Source organism: Lemur catta, chromosome 18 (assembly GCF_020740605.2).
Source record: "Lemur catta isolate mLemCat1 chromosome 18, mLemCat1.pri, whole genome shotgun sequence".
In the NCBI taxonomy this organism is placed as follows: domain Eukaryota; kingdom Metazoa; phylum Chordata; class Mammalia; order Primates; family Lemuridae; genus Lemur; species Lemur catta.
Genome location: NC_059145.1, coordinates 26,768,876 through 26,790,059, shown reverse-complemented (window position 1 = coordinate 26,790,059; position 21,184 = coordinate 26,768,876). Strand labels below are relative to the sequence as shown.

The following is a 21,184-nucleotide window of genomic DNA, read 5'->3' as shown; positions in this document are numbered from 1 at the left end:
TTACAACATATAACATATATACAAAATTTACCTTATTAGATATGAAATACATAAAGTATGTATAAAATGGCTATCTCTAGTGGGTACCTGCTGACTCTAGCCTGCCTCCACCCCATCTCTTCTCTTCTGATCACAAACCCTTCCTTGTCCTTTGGGAACCATCGCTCTTCCAACTGAAGCTGTCAATCACCTGACTCTAGGTAGGTACATGATCTCAGTCACCTGGAGATTGTGACTGATTCAAAAGTGACCACGTGACCCAATCAGAGCCACACAGAGTTCTTCTGCAGAATATATGCTGAGGGTTAGTATTTACTTGGATCATGAGTTGTAAGGATGACATAATCCTAGAGCCACCCAGGACCACGGTGTAGGGGAGATGATCTGCCTGGGAAGGAGGCCACAAGGAAGGCAATGATCGCTGACTGACAGGGAAAGAGAGTGCTGATGACTCTGTTTGAGCCCCTAGATCCAGCCAGGCCTGAAGCTAGCATGTCACTTAGACATCTCAATTATTTTAGACAATAAATTTCTTTTTTTCCTTTGCCCCTTACAACAGAAATAATCTTAATTGAAGATCATAATTTTGAATACAGATGTTTAATTAAACATTAAAATACTAATATATGAATGTCAAATAGGAAATCCTCTATTGGGCTCTTAAAAAGCCTTATAGGGTTCATGGGCTGCTGGAAGCTTGTGGGAAGATGTAAGGAAGGTCACGAGAGTTGGTTGAACTTGTCCCTTGCAGCTGAAGGCACCGGGATAATAAAAAGAGTGAGCAATTCAGCCTTTTGCCCAGCAGAGGGAGCACTTGCCAGCACAATGCAGTTAGAACAGGGATTGCCAAATATTTAACTTTCACGACTCCTGCGGATTTTGTTAAAATGCAGATTTTGATTTCACAGCGATAGGGTGAGGCCTGAGATTCTGCATTTCTAACAAGTTCCCAGGAGATGCTGATCAAGCTGGTCCTTGGTGCACACTGTGAGCCGCAAAGGTGTGGGTGCACAGAGCAGTGACTGTGAACAGTGGCTTTGGTGTGGGACACTGGTCGGTTCTGCCAAGGGAATTAATTCATCATGACTTTACGCTATTTAATAGCTGTGGGGCTCAGCTTATTCATCTGTAAAACAACAGTCCCACCTCACAGTTCTTTTGTGTGTGAGGATTCAGTGAAATAATGCCTACAAAATGCTTAGCATGGTGAGACCCGGATAAATGCCATTGCTATTATTATTACAATACTCCTGCATAGTATTTCTCAAAGCATGATTTGTGAGTCACCTGCATCAGAATTCCCTGTGTTAAAATTACATATCCCAGAATCCACCAGAGACCTAGGGAAGCAGGGTCCCTAGAGATGGAGCCCGGTAGGCAGCATTTTAAATAAGCACCTCAGAAGAATGTGATGTGAGGCAAAGGGACCTCATGTCCAAGAGTGGAGAACAGATGGTTTCATTCATGCGAGGACAATGAGCAGGTGAGAAAAAGGTAGGATAGTACCGGATCAGGTTCAAGATGCTGAACAGCAACCCTGTCTGACCCACCCACATCTGCTCATCATTAGGCTACAGGAAAAATAAGAGAGACAGACAGACAGACATAGGACTACTCACCTTCGCTATAAAACTCGCACCTCCAGGCCAGTGCCAGAGGACGGAGTGCATTTTCCACAGTAACCACCGCATTTCCCTATGACGCGGGTCCCATCCTGCAATGAGTGCAGCACTTTAGATTACTTGCTTGGCTAGTGTTTTCAGAGCTTGCACTGGCTTTTTGAGAACTTGTTCCGAACTGAAGTTCATGGTCTAAAGCGGGGGTTGGCAAATTATGGCTTGTGGGCCAAATCCGGCCCATCACCTGTTTTTTATAGTCCGCAAGCCAAGAATGGTTTTTACATTTTTAAATGGTTGAGAAAAGGCAAACTAAGAGTATTATTTTTTGACATACGAAAATCATATAAACTTCAAATTTCAGGGTCCACTAATGAAGTTTTATAGGAACACAGCCATGTTCATTCATTTACCTAATATCTACGGCTGCTTTCGTGTCGCAGTAACAGAACTGAGTAGTTGTAACAGCCCTTATATCTTCACACTGCTGCTCAGCGCAGCACAAATTGCAGCGACAGCTTTAACTTGACAGCATTTTGAGTGCCATGTATATTCCTAGGTCATAATGTTCTATTATTTGCTTATTACCAGTGTATACCATTATGACAAATCAGGAAAAGAAGAGAAAGGTGGACTGTGAAAGTTGCACTTTTAAAGTACAATGGCACGTGAATTATTTTGTTATCAAATTTAGATGACAAAACATTTATTACGACTATTACGACACTATAGCTGTGCTAAAAGAATATAATACACAACAATATTATCAAACTAAACACTCATCACAATGGTCCCAACTCACAGAAAGGCAATGGTCAGAAATTTTAAAAATTTAAAATGGAATATCTCACCATATAGCATAATTCCTTTACAAAAATAAAAAGTGAAAATAAGTAAGCTTCCAAGTAGCTTGTTAGCCAACCAAGGAAAACAATTTACCCATGGTGAGTTAATTAAATCTTGTCTAATCGCAACACCTCAAGAAATGTGTCCAGAGAAAATAAACTTGTTTATGAATACTACCATTTTTGTAAGAACAGTTGCTTGAAAAGCTAATGACGTGGGAGTCACATCAGTAGCCTAAAAAACAAGGCAAATGATTTTCAGTAGTTATCCTTGGCTCTGGGTAAGTCAACAAATATTACTACTATTGTTCAGGTGTTATTGTTTACTTGAGGAGACAATGGCCGGTCTGAAGTAACTAAAGAATTAGCCTCTGAATAGTCTAGGATCTAGTAGAATAGTGGAATCGTTTCTGGAACAAGTATAGGGGAGAATATTTCAAAAGGTTGAGAAAAAACTACAGAACAACTGAAGTAGAATCTGTTAAGATGTGTTGAAAACTGCTGATGGTAAAAATCTGTGCAGAGCATTAAAAGCTTTAGCTGGGCAAATTTACAAAGCCTGTGAAACTGTAAGGTGTTTAAAGCCTATGACTATTCATTGAATTATTCATCAGCAGGTACTCTGTGGAAAATATTTGAACCTATCAGGTGCTATAGAACTAGGACTATCAATAATGAAGTTCATTTTCTATCGTGGACTTAACCATCATCAGTTTTATGAATTTTTTGTCAGAATCAGAAGCTCAATACCTTGACTTATTTTACCATACACCAATTTAATGGCTTAGCAATAGTAAAGTTTTATTTCGATTTTTGAGCTCAGGGCCGAGATAAAAATTTTGTTGAACGGGAACTTTTCTCAAACACTATAACTGAACACTTAGTGGTTATGAACATCGCCTTGTGCTTCAGAGTTGATAATGTTTCTTAATAAATTGAACCTAAAATTACAAGGCAGAAATGCACTTATAGGCAAAACTCATACTGCAGTAAAGTCATTTCACTGACAACATTGTCTGAATCACATGTAATGTTAAGCCGCTTTATACACTTCCTATGCTGTCAAAGTTAAAATGAGAAGCTACTTCTCTGTTCCACACAAATTTACAGTGGATATAGTTTCTGAACTTAAACTCAAGTTCGAGCAGTGTTTTTCGGACTTTGATGCAAATGCAAAAGAAATTTTCACGTTTCAAAATCCATTTAAGCAATGAGGAGCTTCCACTTGCAATTTTCAATTGCAAGTGATTAACATGCAATATAATGACATGCTAAAAGGCAAATATTGAGAGAAAGCTCTAGTAGAATTCTGTAAATGCCTGCCAAGCCATGAATATGCTCAATTAACATTATATGGTTATGGACAGATAGTGTTTGGTAATACCTATCCATGTAGAAAGACATTTAGAAAGATGAAATGCATAAAATCTCATTTCAGATCAGCATTAACAGATAAACATCAACAATCAATTTTGATAATGGAGAACATAAAACATTTTCTTCCCTCTGTATCCCATTCTTCCCATCAGTAGATCTGCATTACAAAAAGTTGTACTAAATTATTATTGTATTTTGAATTTAATCAATAAAAATTTTGCACAAATTTGTCTTCTTTCTTGACATATAAATACATACCTAATATTAATTTTGCATCTTGGCCCTCAAAGACTAAAATATTAAATATTTATAACTTGGCCCTTTATAGACAAAGTTTGTCATCCCCTGGTCTAAAGGCCGACACTCTCTAGAGGTACAACCTTTCTTTCCCTGGTGCCTGCAGTTCTTGGGGTTGTTCTTCTGGCATGCCCCTATATCACAAGGCCTTTGCACATGCCATTCTCTCTGGTTGGAACTCTCTTCCCTCTACCTCCCCATGTGCACCACACTACCCCAACATTTTTGCCTGGTAAATTCTCCAGAACCCAGCTCAATGGCCACTTCCTCTGAGAAACCTTCCTGACCTCTAAGAAACCTTACCTGCTGCATAGCACTCATGATTGTGTAATTCTTTTCTTAACATCTGTCTTCCCGCTATAATGTAAGCTTCACAAAGGCAAGGCGAATATCTTGTTAAAACCTAAGAGTATCCAGAATCTAGCACAGTGTATGGCTCACAGCAGTACTAAATACATACTAAATGAATGAAAGAGGATGAAGGTGAACTCTTCTTTGTGAACTGCAATTAAGATTGCCCTGCTAATTAGTTCTCCTAATGCTTCATCATGCTATGAAAAATTTCTTGTTTAATTGTGGCATCATGTTCCTTTGTGTATAATCACCACGTCACATCCCCTCATCCCTCAACCCTGCACCCTGTTTCACATTTTCCACTATTGGGAATAACATTATGATGAACATACTTGTGCCCACATTTGGGGATTTCTTTGGACGATGTACCTAGAACTGGGCCAAAGGGCATGAAGATTTGCTTTATACAACCAGACTGTGAAAGCCTCTTGCAAACAATGGATAATCTCATTTTTTAAAAAAGAAAGATATGTCCAAAAATACAGTTAGATAGAGGGCCGTGGCAGTTCTGGAGCTGGCCCATGCCAGCACCACCTGGATTTGATGACAGATCAATTGGTCTTCTAGCCAGGAGCCGTCTCACTAGGCTTACGTGTAGGGCTGGTGGCCTTCAGGATAGGACAGGCTACCAACGTTTTCTATATCATCAAAGCTCATGCTTTACCCAAACTCTCCTGACCCAGCAGAGGAGCTAACTTGAGTCAGACTGCCGGGGCTTGTACTGCATCTTCTAGTAACCCCTTTAAGCCTCAGTTTCCTAGTGCATAGGTAAAATGGGGATAATAATAACCTCCCCCCATAGGTTTGCTGTAAATGAGATAATGCACCTAACATGCTTAGCATAATACTTGGCCAAATATATGTGCTCAATAAATGTTAGCTATTATTATCATCAAGGTATTTTTTTATGAATCTCCACCATAGCCTGTTCTCATGGAGACGAGTAAAAGTCAGGAGGATTATAAAGCTGCAAAGTTAAAAAAAATGAAGCCAATACTGGGTTTACAACATTCATGCTCTCTCTTTAATTAGAATTCTGTTCATTTGATTTAGGTAAAGTCTGAGCTAAAACTTATCATTTTTATTACAGAATAAAAAAAGCCACATGGAGCGAGCAAATAAAAATATAATTGTCATGGAGACGGTGTCTATTTCAGAAAAAAAGGTACATTAGAATCACCCACTTGTACAATGAAACACTAATTTTTTTCTTCATTAAAGCAGGACCTCTAAAAATCTCTTTTCAACGGGTATTTTGTTAGCCTAGTTTGAGCTATCACATGTAATTAAAATGAATGAATCTGTTTCATTAAGAATAGTTTGTAATTCATACTTTTCACTAATTCTTCTGTTTTTTCAGTTACTATGAGGAGGGGAGGGTGGCTTTTATGACTTAGGAAGCCAGCCTATCTTTGATTGAAGTGCTTATTTACAAGTCTTTGGAGTGTGCTGGTGGTAGGATCAAGCTGGGCTGGGCGGTGGGGTGGGGATTTTGCTAAGAAAAGCCGTACCGATATTAACAGTAATGAATGGAGACATGACTGTACGGGCTAAAATCCCATGTTAGGGTCAAGATCATGTACAGTGAAATTTACCCTTGAATGTCCCTGAAATTGACGATAAACACAGCATATGTTTTTTGTTTTTCTGAATACAGCCTTAGACAGTTACATATATATGAACATCTACATAGTCTAATTTCTACAGGAATGTATAGAATAAAAAGTACATACACATAAAATGTAAATACACAGTGTTTCACTCTGCTGGTCTGTGGTATGCTATGATATTTATACGTGGTGGATAGGATTTTCGCACGTTAACTGCAGGTTGGAGGAGCCCACACAGAGACATGAGAGTTGACCGCGCCGAGTGTGCATGTGTGCACACATGTAGTTTATCTCAGGAGCCTGAACGCCACTGGTAGTAAATGAACTGAAAGATAAGAACTGAGTCCATCTCCTCTATGGTAATGCAATTTTCATTAATTTTTAATTTGAAAGCAATTCTTTGATTTACTGTTCTTTCCCTAGCACAGGAATGTCCATTAGACCAGAGGCCTTAGTCACAGGCCCCCGGTCGCCCTGACCCTGCAAATTCTCCAGGCACACAGGGGCAAAACGCCCTGTGAGCGCCTCTCACAACCTGCCAGGAAGTGATGCTCCCTTCATGCTGCCTGGCTCTGAAGGCCCGTTCTAGAACATTCTCCCTGGAGGAGACCCAGATGGGCAGCTCAGCGAATGGGCATGTGGAGTTGTGGTGGATTCTGGATGGGGCTTGAGGGCACTTTCATATCCTGAGCACATTCTAGAGCTGAGGGTGCACAGAACCTCAGCGCAGAGGAGCTCAGAATGTCTACATTTTCTCTCAGACCTCACCTCTGGGCCCTGGTCCCCTTTCTGTCTGCCTGCCCCTCATGCAGAGATCTACGCAGAGCGAGGAGAAACTCATCAGACCCTGAGCTGCTGGGCTGAGGCACCCTCTGACTAAGGGGGTATCCCACATGGACTCACTGCCAGGGTCGGGTGCAGGCCACAGGGACAGGCTCAGCCTCAGCTCACGCCAGAGTCCTACATCCTTCCACGAGCTGGCTTGAGTGAGCCTCCTTCCTTACTCACCTTGACCAACTTTTGAACCCATAGGGCAGGTGTCGGGGCTGTGAAGACGTTGTAACATTAACAGCTAACACTTGTGCTGCTGCTGTTTGCCCAGTGACATGCCAACTGCTTTACATTCTTATTTCAGAAGAGCCCAGTGAGACCATGGAACCAACCCGGTGTCCAACAACAGTTGAATGGTTACAGAAAACGTGGCATATATACACAATAGACTACTACTCAGCCATCACAAAGAATGAAGTCCCGTCATTCAAGACAACGGGGATGGAACTGGAGGACATCATGTTAAGTGAAATAAGCCAGGCACAGAAAGTTCAACACCACCTGTTCACACTCACATGTAGAAGCTAAAAAAAGTTGATCTTATAGAAGCAAAAAGTAGAGCAGAGGATACCAGAGGCTGGCAGGGATAGGGAGAGATGTGGTAAATGATACAAAATGCCCTGATGTGGTCAGTATACAATATATATATGGAAACATCACCATGTACCTCATGAATATGTACAATTATTATTTGTCAATTAAAAAAATCCAACAAGAGCCACTCCAATCCCCATTTTATAGCTCAAGAAATCAAGCCCCTCACCCCCTGGAAGTTAAATAACTTGCCCATGATGGCAGAGCTAGGGAGTGAAGATTCAGACAGTCAGACTTCAGAGTCTGTGGGCGTCACCTCTATGCTCTGCGGCCACTGAGGGCTGTCACTGTGGCACTAAGCACTGGGCCTGCTGCAGGTCACTAAGACAGAGGCCACTACCTCCCCAGCCTCCCAAGAATTTGACCTCCTTCCCACCTTGCTGTCCCAAACTCCTGGTGATGGCACAGCTGGAATCCATATTAATAGATTTCATGTATGCAAACTACCCAATATATAGTAGCTATTTATTTTCATTATAATCATGATTATTTTTATTAGGTAAAAATTGGAGAAAGAGTTCTTCCCATTCCATATGAGGGCATCAACAGTGAACGTGGTATTGGGACTTATTGTGACCAGCTCTGCCCCTGGTAGTGAGACAGCATCTCTGTCCTCCAAGCAGTACTGGGGATCCAGTTTTACCCCGAATGACTAGAGCTTTCGTTTAGTCTTGCTTGGGGAAAACATTTTATTGCCAAGGATGTTTGGAAAATTGAGATTTTTATTATGGTTTTTCCCACTGTAGGTCTTACCAGAAAAGCACAAGAAAGTGAAAATTGATTATTTGAGGGCTGAATCAAAACAGAGCTGTTTGGAGAGGACAGAATTATAACTGCCGAACGTCTGAGCATCACAGAGGAGACTGGGCTTCAGTCCCTGGGGGGCCAGATGGTGGTGGGTATTGAGTGGGAGCAGGATACTGCACAATTCCCAAAGTGTGTTCCATGGAACTCTGGTTATTTGTGAAAATTAAAAGGTGTAACTTTGCAAACAAGGTTTTGCGGTTGGTTTAATTTAGGTGAGTGGTTCTCAAAACGTGGCCCCAGACCTGGTGCACCAGCATCACCCGGGAAGTGGTTAGAAATGTCTCCCCAGCTGACCATGTTTTAACAAGCCCTGCAGGTGATGGTGATGCACGCATGAGTTTGAGAACAGCTGTTTTTGGTTCTAACAAAGCAGTTCAAATAAAGCCATGCAGGTTTCTTTCCTGTATACTGTATTCCAACCTCATATGCTAATGCTTACTGTGACTCTTCAGGAAGGAAATACAACATACTACAATTTTTCCCAAATGTGTTGGGCAGTGGGGGCTACTTTCACGGTGCTTCCCTCCGGGATGCTGCTCCGTGGACCAGGCACGGAGAGTGCTCAGTCTCAGCTCCTAGGTATTCACAAGGAGCGCTCGATGGGCCCCTGACATTAGTTTTGAGTTCAGTCTCTCTGAGCTGCCCTAGAACACCAGGTTTAAAAAAAAAAAAAAAGTGCTGACAGGCAACTGTCAAATCAGCTCCCAATAACTGTCCCTAACGGCTTGGGGAACAGCTAGCGTAGTGCTCATTCTCTCCATAAGGTGGCGCTCCCAGCTTTAATAATTTTTAGTTTCTGGTTGAAACTGTTAGTAACTGGCTAAGGAACAGAATTACAACTTCTGTTACACAGTTTACACGGATGGGTTTCCTATAACCATGATTTGGCCAGTTAATGTTTTTGTTCTGGGTCACTGAAACATAAAATACAGTATATTTCAAAACATCACGTTGTATACCAAAAATATACAATTTTTACTTGTCAATTAAAAGAAATAATGTATAGGTTTTGGAGGGAAGGGGTTGGGGGAGAACATTGTAATTCTGGGGCCCATTCTAAAGCACACGCACTGTTTCTCAGCTACCTTTATTCCTTTCTGTGTAAGAAAAAATATTTAACGATTAATTTACAAGCAATCAATATGGTCATTTAGTTAATCAGATTTGAGGTCACTGATTGGCTTAGATGGAGAAGAGAGGGGATGAGGTTTTTACCCACAGACACAAATTTAAAGCTGGCAGCTCGAAAAACAGATTTCCCTGGAAAGTCACAATTGGAAGTTTCTTCTCTTGGGGATGGTGCTGGGAGCAGGTTTTAGCTGCTTCTTTATATTCTAATTTTGATTAGGTAGAAGTATTTCTGATAGCGTTGCCAGGTCTAGCAAGTAAAAATACAGGATGCCCAGTCAAATGTGAATTTCAGATAAATAACATACATTTTTAGTGCAAGTATGTCCCATGCAATGATTACAATTCAAATTTAACCGGGCATCCTGTATTTTATCTGGCAACTCCACTTTGGAATAATAACCCCCTTTCCAAGTTCTCCTCTTTTTCCTCCCCTACTCATGTTTCGGAGGAGAACCCGAGGTCATGACTGAGGCCGGGCTGGGAAACAGGCCATGCTTGGGTAAATTTACACGTCTTTGTCCACGAGCCAGGTTCCGGCCACACATTCTCAGGACTTCAGGGGGAAGGCTGTGAGGTTTCTGTCCTGGCTGTACATTGGAATCATCTGGGGAGTTTTCAATTCTACCCCTGCCGGGGCCCCACTCTCAAAGATTCTGATTCAGTTAATCTGGGTGGGAGGGACCCCAGCACGTGTATGTTAAACTTCCCCAGGTGATTCTAATATACACCCAGGGTGAGAAACAGCATACAGTCGAGATGCTCCTCCACATACGATGGGGCTATGTCCTAATAAACCATTGTAAGTTGAAAGTATCATAAGCTGAAAATGCATTTAATGCACCTAACCTACCAAACACCATAGCTTAGCCCAGCCTACCTTAAACGTGCTCAGAACACTTACGGTAGCCTACAGATGGGCAAAATCATCTAACACACAGCCTATCTTATAATGAAGTGTTGAATATCTCATGCAATTTATTGACTATTGTACTGAAAGTGAAAAACACAATGGTTGTATAGATACTCAAAGCATGGTATCTACTGAACGTACACTTTTCACACCATCGTAAAGTCAACAAATCAAGTCACATCACAGTAACTCGGGGACCGTCTATAGAGACCAGCGCTTCTCAAGCTGTACTGTGCTCATGAATCACCTGGGGACCTTGTTCAGCTGTTGACCCTGACTCAGTAGCTCTGGGGCCATAGAACCTGCACTTCCAACAGGCTCCCAGGTGATCCTGATGTGCTGCATGACCACACCTTGAGCAGCCAGATTTTTAGACTATGAAGAACGGATTATTATAGAACCTATACACATAGTTCTAATTCTCCAGACCCATGCCCTGATAAATTATCCCTTTCTTCTGGCCCCATTTGTATTTAATTTTTTCTAAAGAAAAGTAGGAGATCATTTCCTTGGGCTCACAAAAGTGAGCTGCATGTTGTCCAACTGCAAAATAAGCCGCACACTCGCTTGAGGCTTCTTCCTGCTTCTAGCTCCCTGGTTAGGCAGTTTTTCTAGTCCCTCGGCTGGTTCACTTGAGAACATCTCTCACTCACATAGAAACATTCACTCTCAGTTTATTTCCTAAATTTTCTTCCTGACATTTTGCAAAGCGGTTTGAGGAAGTGGGAAAGCACACTGCTTCCTCCAGCGGCACCACCACAGGTATAAAGAAAAGACAGACAGACAGGAAACAGAAGTCGTCCCCCAACCCATCTGCAACCTTACCGGTGACTTCTTAATGTCGGACACAGCATAATTCCCTTGTGATATCCATCTAGCAGATTCCGTTAAAGACAGGCCGGTTCCGTACAGGTTGATGCTAAAACGACCCTAGAATAAAGGACCAATGAAAGATTTTTTAGTCCACGTGATGTCCCAAACAATAAAACGTACTTCGGGAAGGAAAAAGATATTGTGATAGCTACTAATTATTGAGGGTGTTTTGTTTTTTTCAGGGCCAGGCATTTTTCATGCATCATCTCGATCCCCCTCACAAGAGCTCAATGAAGGGGGTTTTCTTTACAGACAGGGAAACTGAGGCTTAGCGGAGGTGATTAACTTCTCTAGGATCCGGTAAGAGTCCAACTCACACCTTCCTGACCTCAACGTCCTTGCGCCCAACCACCTCCATTGGGCCTCCCGAACACAGCAATCCTGATGTTGCTCACAATTATCAGATTCCTTCAGGAACAAAATGTCACAGTGTAATTTTTCTAACAAGATCTCGCTGCCAAAGCTTCCTGGGCTTCCAGCTCCCTGGGGGCATTAGCACACCGCGTTCTAAGCACAGCAGGACGGGACTTCAAAGAAGAGGCGCGTCCCCCGGGACGGCCAGCAGAGGGCACGGTGGGCCTGCTCGAGACCCCCCGGGCCGGGGGCACTCCCACACCACTGCCAGGGCGCCTCGCCAAACACGGCCTCGGTGCTTTCATATTTATTTCCAAGGAGACGGCGCAGCCCAGAGACCCTCTCGTTGCTTTCTCCAGGTGTGTTTCTCTCTTTCAAAAATGACTTTGCAAAGGCATCTGAAATAGTTGCTGGTGGAGGCTTCCTATTCTGCAACGAGCAGCTTCCGAGCTAAAAGTGTTCGCACGAACAGCTCCGTAGCTGCCTTCTCTCTGCAACTGAGGAACCAGGACTTTGTGAAAACAGCCTTTTATACAGTAAGGAGAGTGGTAAGGTGGAGCTCACAGCCAGTCAGACGTGTGAACAAAGCTCTTTCACCTGTGATTAGATCCTGGCTACATTTCCTTAAAGCATTTTAGAGCCTCAGTTTGTCCATCTGTAAAATGGAAGGTAATAAATCTCAGCTCAGAGCACTGGAGTGAGGGACCAAATGAAATTAGCCATCTAGCACATGGCTGGTACTTACTTAGTCGATATGCAAAAATATTGGTATCTGTCTTGCATTTTCTAATAGTTTCCTAAGTGTTCCTTTGATCTCTCTAATATAATAATAAGCTTATTGAGGGCAAGGGCTTGGTATTGCTTTATTTATATCAGCTATGGTTTCTAATGTTTGATTGATTCTCAATAAAGAGAACACCCACTAGCTCCTCAATTAAGATTTCCAGGACGAGGGGTAGCTCAGTGGTCTCCTATCAATGCAGTATCATAAATACTGACTAACAAGAGTTTATAAACCCTTTTGGAGCCTTAGGTTCCACATATGTAAAATGGGGGAAAATAGGATTCCTACTCACAGAGGTGACCAAAGGATTTAGCCTGGACTAAGACAGTGGTTCTTGACAGGGGACAATTGACACCAGGGGAAATCTGGCAATGTCTGGAGACATTTTTGGTTGTCACGGCTGGAGGGGAGGAGCGCTGCTGCCACTAGCGCCTGGTAGGCAGAGACCTACCTGGTAGGCGAATTTATCCTAGAATCTCACTCCCCTACTCATTTTCAGTGTGACCTTGGGCAAGGGCTTAACCTTCCTGAGCCCACCTGTAAAATGGATTAGAAAGACTTCACCTGTGAACAGGAGCCAATCCGATACAAGGCACAGTGCAGGTAGCTCATGCTGGCCAGAGAGTAGGTGATATTTAAACAATATTTAAGAAAATATCACCTGCTCTCTGGGACATTATTTTTATGACAATATTATACGGATGTTAGCGGTTCTTCTGGTGAGTGGCCTCAATACCCAGGTGTTTGTGATTGTGGCTGTGCTGAGGCTGAAGGTCCTCATTGCCCAGCCTCCTTGGACACTGGATTCCGTGTGCTGCACACGGTGGCTGAGGATCCCTCTCTTAGCTACCTCCACGCTCCTTTCTACTCAGACTGCCTGGCCCACCTGTACTGCAGGACAAGGCAGACTCCATCTGCTTTGGCGTCGAAGTTCTTAGAAGGCTGCTGTCCTGGCTTCTTTCCTGACAGTGCCCTGTGCTGATCTGGGTGTCTGGGGTCTGGACATGCTCAGTACACACATCTACGAGGCCTGTCTTCTCAGAGGAGCTGATAAACTCAAATGCAACAGGAGATTGTCCTCCTCATTCTTTTTCTCTTTTCCGCAGCTCGGGGGATCCACATTTTCAGCACTCTAAAAGTTGAGTGCCGCCAGAGAAGTAAAGACCTAATGTTCTTTCTAGCTCCGTTCTGGGACATCTTTGCCCCTGAAGGCCTTATGTTTGGGGTCGAAAGGGCACAGGAATTGTGACTGCTATCTCCTGTTGCTGATTTTAAAGAGAAAAGGTAATTAAGAGTTATGCCTTCACTAGTAAGTCCATAAAGGTTTGCAAAAGATGTGCTTAGACCAGAGAGGAATCCTGTACTCTGCTGGAGAGGAACAAATGTTGCAGAAATTCTTGCCTACAGAAAGCGGTTAACACACATCTAGGACCAAATAGAGCCTCTGCTGAGCGGCAGCCGTGTGGGTTGGGCAAGTTCCCCAATTTTTCTACTCCTCACTCTCCTTATCTTTAAAAAGGAAGCATTCTCATAGAATGCTGTAGGGTCTAAATGCTGCACTGACTAGGCAATGCTGAGCACAGTGCCTAAAGCATAGTAAATGCTCAATAAATGCCAGCTATTAATACCATCAATAACATCATCAATAATAGCACCACATCTACTGTGATCAGGATAAAAAAATACATTCTGGTTATATTTTGAGGGGAGCTCTAGGGAATCCACCCTTACTGATAAATCTCCAAAGCCACAGCAATGGATGAGGCAGAAGAAATAGATTCTCAAACACAGCCTCCCTCTGCTTTGATTTCTGTGCAGTCATGAGGTCAAAGGATGAACTATCCACTCTAAGTCAGTCTGCACAAGTATGCTTTCTACAAAGCTTTTCCTGGAAAACTGATTTGAAAAACTCACATCTTTCATCAGTAGAGCTGGTGCTCAATAAATGTCCAAGGAATTGAATTCTAGAAGTACCCAATATGGTTGGAAGAATGGGCTGGGAAAAAAATACAAATTAGCCTCTCATGGGCTTTGGTTTTCCCATTTAGGAATTGCTTCATTGTCAGAATTTAGCAAATCAATCAGTTCATTTGTCTCTGAATTATTAAAATAAATGAATGAAAATTACTTTCATTTACTTAAGCTTCCCAAAGGATGTGTATATAGAAGCAAGAGAATCCTGAGACATTTGAAAAAGGCAGGACAGGGCTAATCTATTAGCCACAAAAATGCAACCGACACCAGTGGGGTGTTTGAAACCATCAGCTGCTCTAAAAACACTGCACTTCAAAAGTTTTCAATTCCCGGGTAATGGAGGAAAGGCTCTTTTTACCATTATGTCCTTTGTTTATTTTCTTTCTCCCCTGAGAGCTTCCTCTTCACTTCTCTAAAATGTTTAGCAATGTGCTTCTAAAGCTTGGGGCTGAAAAAACACTTCGTTAAAAGAAAATTCAGATGTGTTTGTCTTTGGACGGTCTCCGTGGTTGGGGGTAAATCCATCCTACGGAGACAGTGCTGGGATTCTGAACGCATCACCCAGTCCCAATCTCCAGGCTTTTCAAAGCTCATAGGCAAAGTGGGAAATTCTCAGCACAGAATTTAACGACAGCTTTGTGAAGACCTCATTGGAACCAAAGAGACAACCGAAGGCCAAGTCCTCTTGTCCAGAGTTACCGAATTCATTATGTTTGTCCTGCCTTCCAAGTGCAGAAGCTTCTTGCAAAGACCAACCCCTGCTTTGCAAAATTAGCCCAGGATGATGGTTACAGCATGTTTCAAAAGGCAAGTTCAAACTCGCCACACCTCTGAAGAGGCAAGAAAGTGTAGAACCACAGAATGGGCGGAGAGAGGGCTCTTGAGCAGATCTGCAGAAGAGAAATCCCGTAAAAGATGATGAACTTGCACTTCTGGTCTGAACAATGGCAAACTTTACAGATCTGAAGTAGGGGTAACGGATGGGAGTTATGGCATCTACAGAGCCCGGAGCCTTGTTCCTGGAGGACTTCTAGAATATGTTGTTATATCATGGTTATTGATTCTCTTGCCGTTCTCCCCAACATCTCAATAAATTCCTCAAGGGAAGAACGTTTGTGAATCTTCAGTAACAAGGACAGTGCCTGGCACAAAGTGAGCAGTTAACAAATGTCAGCTCATTTGTTGTTAAGGCTATTCTAGAGGCATTTCTGGCTAAAGTTAAAAAGTCAAAGAAAACCCATATGAGTCTTGCAAATTTTGGGATCTCCAGGTCCAATATTTATTTCTTTAAAAAAAATCTGTTTCATGTTTGTTTTGAAAAATTTAGAAAACCTAGGAAAGTTAAACATAATAAATAAAATTTAGAAAACTTGGGAAAGTTAAACACCATAAAGTGAAATGTGCCAATACACCCCACTGATGCTTTGAAAAAGTCCTTCCGGACCTTTTCTCTATTTGTACATTTTCAAAAACCATCGTATTGCATTTACTGTTTTGCATCTTGTTTTTCCTACCTAATCCCACATGCATTTTTCTATAGGATGCAATATTCAGAATTTTCAGTGGCTGACACTCGTGTGTGGAAGCTCACTTGCACTGGCTTTAGCGAACCAACGATGTGCGTCTCTTCCCGACTCTCCATTTAGTGACATAATGTTGACAGCTTGAAATCAATCATGCGGAGTATATTTACACCATGGAAATTGGCAAATGCTAGAAAGCAGGGTTTTTCCTTTTTCTTGGAAAGTTGGTCTTTAAGCACTTGCTGGCACTCCACTGACTGTACGATATTCATTTTATGAACCATCATAACTGGTTTAACCAAGCGCTTGCCATCTGACATCTAATTTGTTTCTTTTTTTTTTTTTAGACTTTTTAAAATTATTATTTCAGCATATTGTGGGGGTACAAAAGTTTAGGTTACATATATTGCCCTTGCCCCCCCACCCGAATCTGTTTCTAAGTTGAAGTATTTTGTTAAATGCAGAAGTTAGGCATGTAGCTGTGATCATTTCCTTAGGAACCACTTTTAGGAGTAGAATTACTGGATTAGACTCTGTGAGCACTTGTGAGGCTCTTGATACATGGGGCCAAATTGCCCTCCAGAGCAGCTATTCTAATTGCATTCCCAGATGCAACTGAGGCCCTTGAGGTAAGGTGGGAGGTCAGTTCCTGGCAAGGGGGAAGGCTCCGAGCACATACCTGTGGGCACTTGGCAGCACTGTAGCAGTCTCCAGCCGTGGCAAAAGGGACAGGATGTCCTTCGCTTGTCCTTGCAAACTGTAGGTCAGTGGCTGTGGGGTGGAGAAAGGGTTAAAGGAAGAGGATGGTAGGAGTGGGAGATCAGGGCAGGGGAGGGACAGGATATTAACAAGGAGACAGAAGGGAAGAAGAATAATAAGAGGGAATGGGAGAGAGAGAAACAGTTTGAAGTATTAATGGGCAAATGGATCCAGATGTGCACTTGGTTTTTCCTCATTATATTTGTGGTTCCGAGAGCTTCGTTTCTTGGGTTTTATCAGCACCGACTGCCTGTCTCCTCACAGTATGAAAGCCAAAAAGGGGGTTTCAAATGACTTTGGAATCGATCCGTACATAAATAAATACGTGAATCAGCACTCTTAAACGTAGTGTAGTTGGCTGGTTGGGAACCTCCTGTTACCCCACATGGCAGGCTTAAGGCCAGAGAAGGACATGAGCCAGGAAGGCATTTCCAGCAACTCAGGAGTTGTTCTCTGAGGTTTCCTCTGTCCTCCTGTGGCCTAGGCACTATTATCGCCAAAATGTGGAGCAATTAGAACCCACATCTTGAAATTATTAATGGTAGTTTCTCAAGTTTGGGGCTAGCTCACAATTTTTTTCTTTTAAAAGCCAATAAAAACAACCCTGACCCAGAGCTCATGTTTTTAACCCTTGTTGTAGATCCTGAGATCAGCTCTGCAAATGAGTAAGGAAGAGTTAAACCGAGAATCCTGTAAAAGTTGTCTGCTGGTGGGACCGGAGGCCACAGGCAGGTTTTCCTCTTGCTGCCCTGTCTTTTGGGGATGGCCGAAGGCCTTAATCTTTCTGCAGTTAACCACACTTCGGTGAGAGGGAAATCTCCACAATCCCTTCTGCAAGGACAGGGGCCCTTGCCTGCTTCTGCAGGCAGAACCCCTGGGTCTCAGCTGGGGTGTGATTCTTTTTTTTTTTTTTTTTTGAGACAGAGTGTCACTTTGTTGCCCGGGCTAGAGTGAGTGCCGTGGCATCAGCCTAGCTCACAGCAACCTCAAACTCCTGGGCTTAAGCGATCCTACTGCCTCAGCCTCCCTAGTAGCTGGGACTACAGGCATGAGCCACCATGCCCGGCTAATTTTTTTGTATATATATTTTTTAGTTGGCCAGATAATTTCTTTCTATTTTTAGTAGAGACGGGGTCTCACTCTTGCTCAGGCTGGTCTCGAACTCCTGACCTCGAGCGATCCACCCGCCTCTGCCTCCCAGAGCTAGGATTACAGGCGCGAGCCACCGCGCCCGGCCTGGGGTGTGATTCTAAGCGGAGAAACTGCAGACCCTCTGCCTTTAGCCCTCATCAGTCTAGCTGAAGGGAATTAACAATATCTTGGTACAAAGCAAGTTCGAGAGGAAAGCAATGCAATATCTTGGGCATAATGTTAATGAGGAAAAATTAATTATTCATTATTTCTCTTTTTCCTCTATTCAAGGGAACATGGTTAGATATTTTAGCTGTCCTTAACCACTCCTATGGTTAACATCCCTAACAGAGACGCAGTGTCGGCCAGAGTACGAAATCAGCCATATGCAGGCTGGTTTAGAAAAGGAAATTCTGTGCTCCATTTTTCTTCTGCAAATCAACAATTGCATAAAAGTTTTATGTCTGCAGGAGCGTGTACGCTGTGCTGGTGAGAGCCGGGTGCGGGGTAAATGTGGCTGCATGAATCTCTCAGCTTGTGGGCTTTGTCTGCTGTTCTCCTACCTCAAATGCCCCCGCCACCATCTCTGCTTTCCCCATTGATCCCTGTGCTTGGCCAGCCCTTACTTGCTCCACTTTGATGTCATATTTTCTGGGATGCTACCCTGACTGCCCACACTGCAATGGTGCCACGCTAATGTGCTTTCATCTACTTCATTCATTCATTCATTCATGCTCACAAATCTGACGGAACACCTGCCCTGTGCTAGGCACTTTACAGGCACTGGGAATACAGCAGTGAACAAAAGGGACAAAGCTCTGCCCGCAGGACTGTCATTACTGCCCTGTAAGCTCCTGGTCTCAATCCCTTTGTATCCTCAGCACCTTCCCACCAGCCAACGTGCAGGCCATGCTTGCCCACTGAGTGGAGAGAAGAACGAACACATTCCCGCATGACACCTTGTGAAACTTACTTATTATCTGCATGCTGGTCAGGTCTATTCTGATTTTCTGGAAGCTGGAGAACCCGGCTGCTGTGTAATCCTTCCGACATTGGCAGTCATCGCGTCGGCTCCCATTGTAGGGGCATTCTGTTGGGTTGTGCAACCTAATGTACAGAGAGAATGTTCTGCTAAGAATGGGAGAGCATTTCCAGGGATATCCAGAGGCATCTGGGCTCTTCTGAGCCTGGCTCTCCTACCTGTGCCCGTAAACCTCGGAGAAATTCTCAGAGTCTCCATGAACCAGTGTCACGTACTCTTTGGGGCGGTCAGAATGCATCCCTGCGCAGAATACCTGAAAGACCAGAAATCACCTGTGAACAGTGGCTCAGACGAGGTAACGAGAGCAACGATCACTCACTCTAAAAACAGTCTCGAAATAATGACCAACATCCAACATTCACCTTTAGGAGCTTTCCTCTAATGACCAGGAAATATTCACCATCTTCACTGGTACTTTGGAGTCTTTTTACCTCCTTGCAGTTCTGGGGTAACTCACCTAGAAAACACAAATCGCAAAAACGGGGCATGATGCTCTAAGACGTGTAACATCTGCCAACGGAATAAATCGCATTGTTCACACTGAATTTTTTTAGTAAAGGGAATGATTGCGTTTAAAAATTCTGTATTTCTAAAAAGGGAGAGCAAACAAATGAACAAAGAAACCCTGTTCATCGTGCTAAAGAAAGATGGCTTCGGTCAGCCAACTTACAGTTATAAATGTTATGGCAGGTTTTTCGTTCTTCTGGCTTCAGATCAGCAGGGCACAAGTGGCTGGGTTGGTCCTCGTTGGTTAAACACTGCACAGACCTCTGCATCACTCCAACACCACAAGACACTGAGCACTGTAAGGCAAACCAGAGTCAGCAGTGCGGCTTTCCAACCGGGAGGCTTCTGGAGGTGCACACCTCAGAGCCCCGATGCATGTACATGATGTCATTTCAGATCCTGTGTTGCTGAAAACAAACAGCTGACATTTACTGAGCACTTACTATGGACCAGTCTCTGTGCTAAGCTTTATATAGTCATATTTATCTATACACACATATATATAAAAATACATATGATACATATGTATGTATAAAGCATTTATACATGTGTATAAAATTATATGTAATTTCATACACACACATACATATGCACAATATTTTTTTCATTTAAGCCCTACAATAACCCTATGTGATAGTACTACCATTATCCTACTTTACTGGTGGGAGACTGGGGCTCAAAGTTAAGGAATTTGTGCAAGGTCATGGTGGCACCAGGATTCAAACCCTAACTACTTTCAATTTGTCATATACTTTTGCCTGATCACTTTAGAAGACTGGGAGTCTTGTAGTCCACAGCCAGGGAACTGTGACAATTTTCCAGGGCAGTCCCAATTTAAAGTATTCTGCCTGTTGTACCCATAATGCAATGAAGTATTGCTCATATGGAAGGACTAGAACAGACAGACTTCTTAACAACATAAGCAACAACAACTGGTCCTTCTGTAACTCTTACAAAGTGCCAGATTCTAAGTGCTTTAAAAAAATTGTGGTAAAATACATATAACGTAAAATTTACCATTATAACGCAAGTGCTTTTCATACACAGATTGAGTATCCCTTATCTGAAATGCTTGGGACCAGAAGTGTTTTGCATTTCAGATTTTTTTCAAGTTTCAGAACATTTGCATTCTTACTGGTTGAGCATCCCTCATCTGAAAATCCCAAATCTGAAATGTTCCAAGGAGCATTTCATTGGAGTGTCATGTTGGCGCTCAAAAAGTTTGAGATTTTGGAGCACTTTGGTTCTCAGAGTTTTGGATTAGGGATGCTCCATCTGTATAAACTCATTTCATCTTCCCAACTGCCCATTTTGCAGATGAGGAAACTGAGACACTAAAGTTCTGCTACTTGCCCACGGTCATTCACCTGGGAAGTGGCAGAACCAGGATTTCGATCCAGGCTGTCTGGCTTCAGAGCCCACGCCCTGAGCACCAAGCCACAGTGCCAGACAGGAAGAGGTCCCCTCTATTCCTGTCTGCCCATTTCACGTTGCCAGGGTCTCTCCCGCAAGCAGAGTTACTCGGGAGGGCAGGTCAGGCAGGATGTGTTTAAGACTCGGTTTGAGACCCAAGAGCTTTCAAATTTGCGAGCTCAGTCGTCTACTTACGCTCCCCCAGTTGCCGACTCTCCAGGTGGCTGAGACGGGGCAGCCCCTCAGGTAGCAGGGGTGGACGCTGGGGGGCTGCGTGCCTGGGCAGTTGACGGTGCTCTGGTAGCTGTACTCATAATTCTCCTTCCCGGTGTAAATCTCACTGCACGAGACCAGCCTTTGTTTGTAGCCCTTTCCACAGGTCACTGAGCACTGTGAGGACAGGGGTTGAGAGAAGAGGTTGGAGCAGCTCCTGGGGGCAGCCCACAATAGGC

General features: G+C 43.2%; 1 protein-coding gene across 8 annotated transcripts in view; it reads right to left on the bottom strand.

Annotated features, from left to right (window-relative positions):
* The window catches only part of ADAMTS9 (ADAM metallopeptidase with thrombospondin type 1 motif 9), a 160,982-nt gene that overhangs the window by 1,795 nt on the left and 138,003 nt on the right, over positions 1–21,184 (bottom strand). For 7 of the 8 annotated variants that reach the window (XR_006729929.1, XM_045530874.1, XM_045530880.1 and 4 more), the window contains 8 exons: positions 20,928–21,122; positions 19,483–19,615; positions 19,175–19,269; positions 18,971–19,065; positions 18,744–18,877; positions 16,560–16,651; positions 11,198–11,302; positions 1,620–1,714 (listed from right to left, as the gene is read on the bottom strand). Coding sequence is in view for 7 of the 8 variants with exons in the window: in XM_045530874.1 (XP_045386830.1) it covers positions 1,625–1,714; positions 11,198–11,302; positions 16,560–16,651; positions 18,744–18,877; positions 18,971–19,065; positions 19,175–19,269; positions 19,483–19,615; positions 20,928–21,122 (939 nt within the window). In the remaining variant the exon portion in view is untranslated. The remainder of the gene's footprint in view (positions 1–1,619; positions 1,715–11,197; positions 11,303–16,559; positions 16,652–18,743; positions 18,878–18,970; positions 19,066–19,174; positions 19,270–19,482; positions 19,616–20,927; positions 21,123–21,184) is intronic. The other variant, XM_045530877.1, reaches the window with a different exon arrangement.